The sequence below is a fragment of the Perkinsus marinus genome (genome assembly GCF_000006405.1).
Source record: "Perkinsus marinus ATCC 50983 genomic scaffold scf_1104296950390, whole genome shotgun sequence".
NCBI lineage: Eukaryota > Perkinsozoa > Perkinsida > Perkinsidae > Perkinsus > Perkinsus marinus.
In genome coordinates this window covers 1-1,949 of record NW_003209619.1, presented here as the reverse complement: position 1 = coordinate 1,949, position 1,949 = coordinate 1, and the positions used below count along the sequence as shown (strand labels likewise).

General features: G+C 41.9%; 1 protein-coding gene across 1 annotated transcript; it reads left to right on the top strand.

The window, feature by feature from the left end:
• Positions 1–164: 164 nt before the first annotated feature.
• Positions 165–1,641, top strand: Pmar_PMAR002269 (Diphosphoinositol polyphosphate phosphohydrolase, putative; the record flags this gene model as incomplete). Its single annotated transcript, XM_002778168.1, has 5 exons — positions 165–205; positions 533–657; positions 705–830; positions 1,021–1,122; positions 1,174–1,641. Coding segments are annotated over 5 exons (477 nt in total), but the record flags the coding sequence as incomplete, so codon positions are not given.
• Positions 1,642–1,949: the final 308 nt, after the last annotated feature.

Sequence of the window (1,949 nt, the reverse complement as noted above, 5' to 3'; positions counted from 1 at the left end):
CCACACATATATTCCTCCAACACTAATTCTGTAACTAATGAACCGGCATTTGATACCAAAACTGCGTGAATTACTCTAATTGTCGATCTTATGGCTATGTGGACTTGCTATGTAGTTACTAAATCAGATTGCTAATTTGCTCATCTTGAATGTTAATATCTCAGGTATCGCAAACGCGCAGGATGTGTGGTTTTCAACGAGGCCGGTGAGTTACTCTCCTAAAGATGCAACACTGGAAACCAAATTCTTAGAAATTATAGTTTTTAATATATATTTCCAATGTCGATTCACGTTGTAATCATGTTGGTGATGTATAGTGTAACTCTCAGAATTGAAAAAGTTTTATTTTTCTCCAGGGAGTGAAGCGGGTGAGTTTCTGCTATACATTCAACAGTGAAAACCAAATTCTTGGAAATTTCTGTTTTCCAATATAACTTTTTGTCTAGATGATTTTTCATGATGTTGATGTTATTCACGGTTGACCTTAGAAAGTTCTAATAAGATGAGGTGAAACTTCTGTCATTCATTTTAGGGGATTCTGTCCTACTTGTAAATTCTCGTCGTCATGGAGCGATGACGCATACCATCCCTAGTGGAAAGGTAGAAGGTTTCGATCAGTCGTTTGAAGCCGCAGCTGTCCGGGAGACTCTCGAAGAAGTAAGTGTCGCCATGATGAGTCATCATTGAATGTTGCATGAGTTCAGGCTGGTGTGGTATGTGCCGTCTTGGGTGACCTAGGTTGGGTCAAATCGCATGATAAAAGCGGAAGCCCCAAGGCAACTCGTGTGTTTTACGGTCGATGCGATGAGGTCCTGGACAACTGGCGTGAAGTGAGTTTCACCACTACAATGGGAAGATATGCGATATACACTATAATGGAGTTTCATCCGTTTTACGTGAAGTGGCGTAATACTCCATGTGAAAGCGTGATATTCGCAATATGAAGTGACGTGAAAATACTTGACGAATTACATCGGCCGGATCACCCCGTATCAGAAGTAAAGACGGTATTTTCATCAGGAGCGATTCCGCGACAGACTGTGGTGCTCGATTCCTGAAGCTCTGGCTTTACTCGGTGACAATCGGCCGCTCTACCAGAAGGCCGTCACAATGGCACATGAGGTTAGTCATGTTTGAGAAGGAATTGGAAATTGAATAAGTATCATGTGTCAGGTTTACGTGAGCACTTTGGATTTGCCTAAGGCCAGTTCGAGTTCTGTTGCTACGACCGCTTCGTTTTGCTCCTCGCAGAATTGAACAACTGTTGATCATTTTCCTGTTACCCTCCATCATATCGTGTTTCATCCCTTTCAGTTCGTCGTTCCTTTTCTCTCTACTCTTCTACCGTAATAGTAACATACCAGTCATTGCATCGTTAACAAGTGTGAAACTGTCACGGTTCACCAACAAATTTAGGGGGAAAATTTTGTCACTAATAGAAAGCACTATGTTGGTTGTTAAAACCATATGTGTTTGTTTCTGTGAAAGCCTCAAAGAAGTTTTCGCAGAGATGTCGTCGATCGGTGCTCACGCGTGCATATTTTCACCCATTCAGTAGGTTTACTGCTGACCACCGCACTTATAACTTTGTAGTTGATATTATGTACCATCATCATCAGTCTGCTATCATCAAACACAAGTTGTTCAATAATAGTGATTCTCCTGGACTACATTATAATGCTGTTGTGTTTTGTAAGTGGGAGAAAGCACACAGAATAACAGTGTAAACCGAACAATTATGCTAACTTGGATTTCCGAGATACCTAAATTTGAGAGTACACATATAGGCTACGAAACAAGCAAACCGTTACCGTGTAAAATTGAAGGAGACATCAATCTGTGGTCGAACCCAAAATTGCGAGTGTTGGAAGAGTAGACCCGCATTCGCTGGCTAGGAGGGTCGAAGGGAATGTGGAAGTGCGGCGAGCCGTAGGGAAATATAGCGTCCC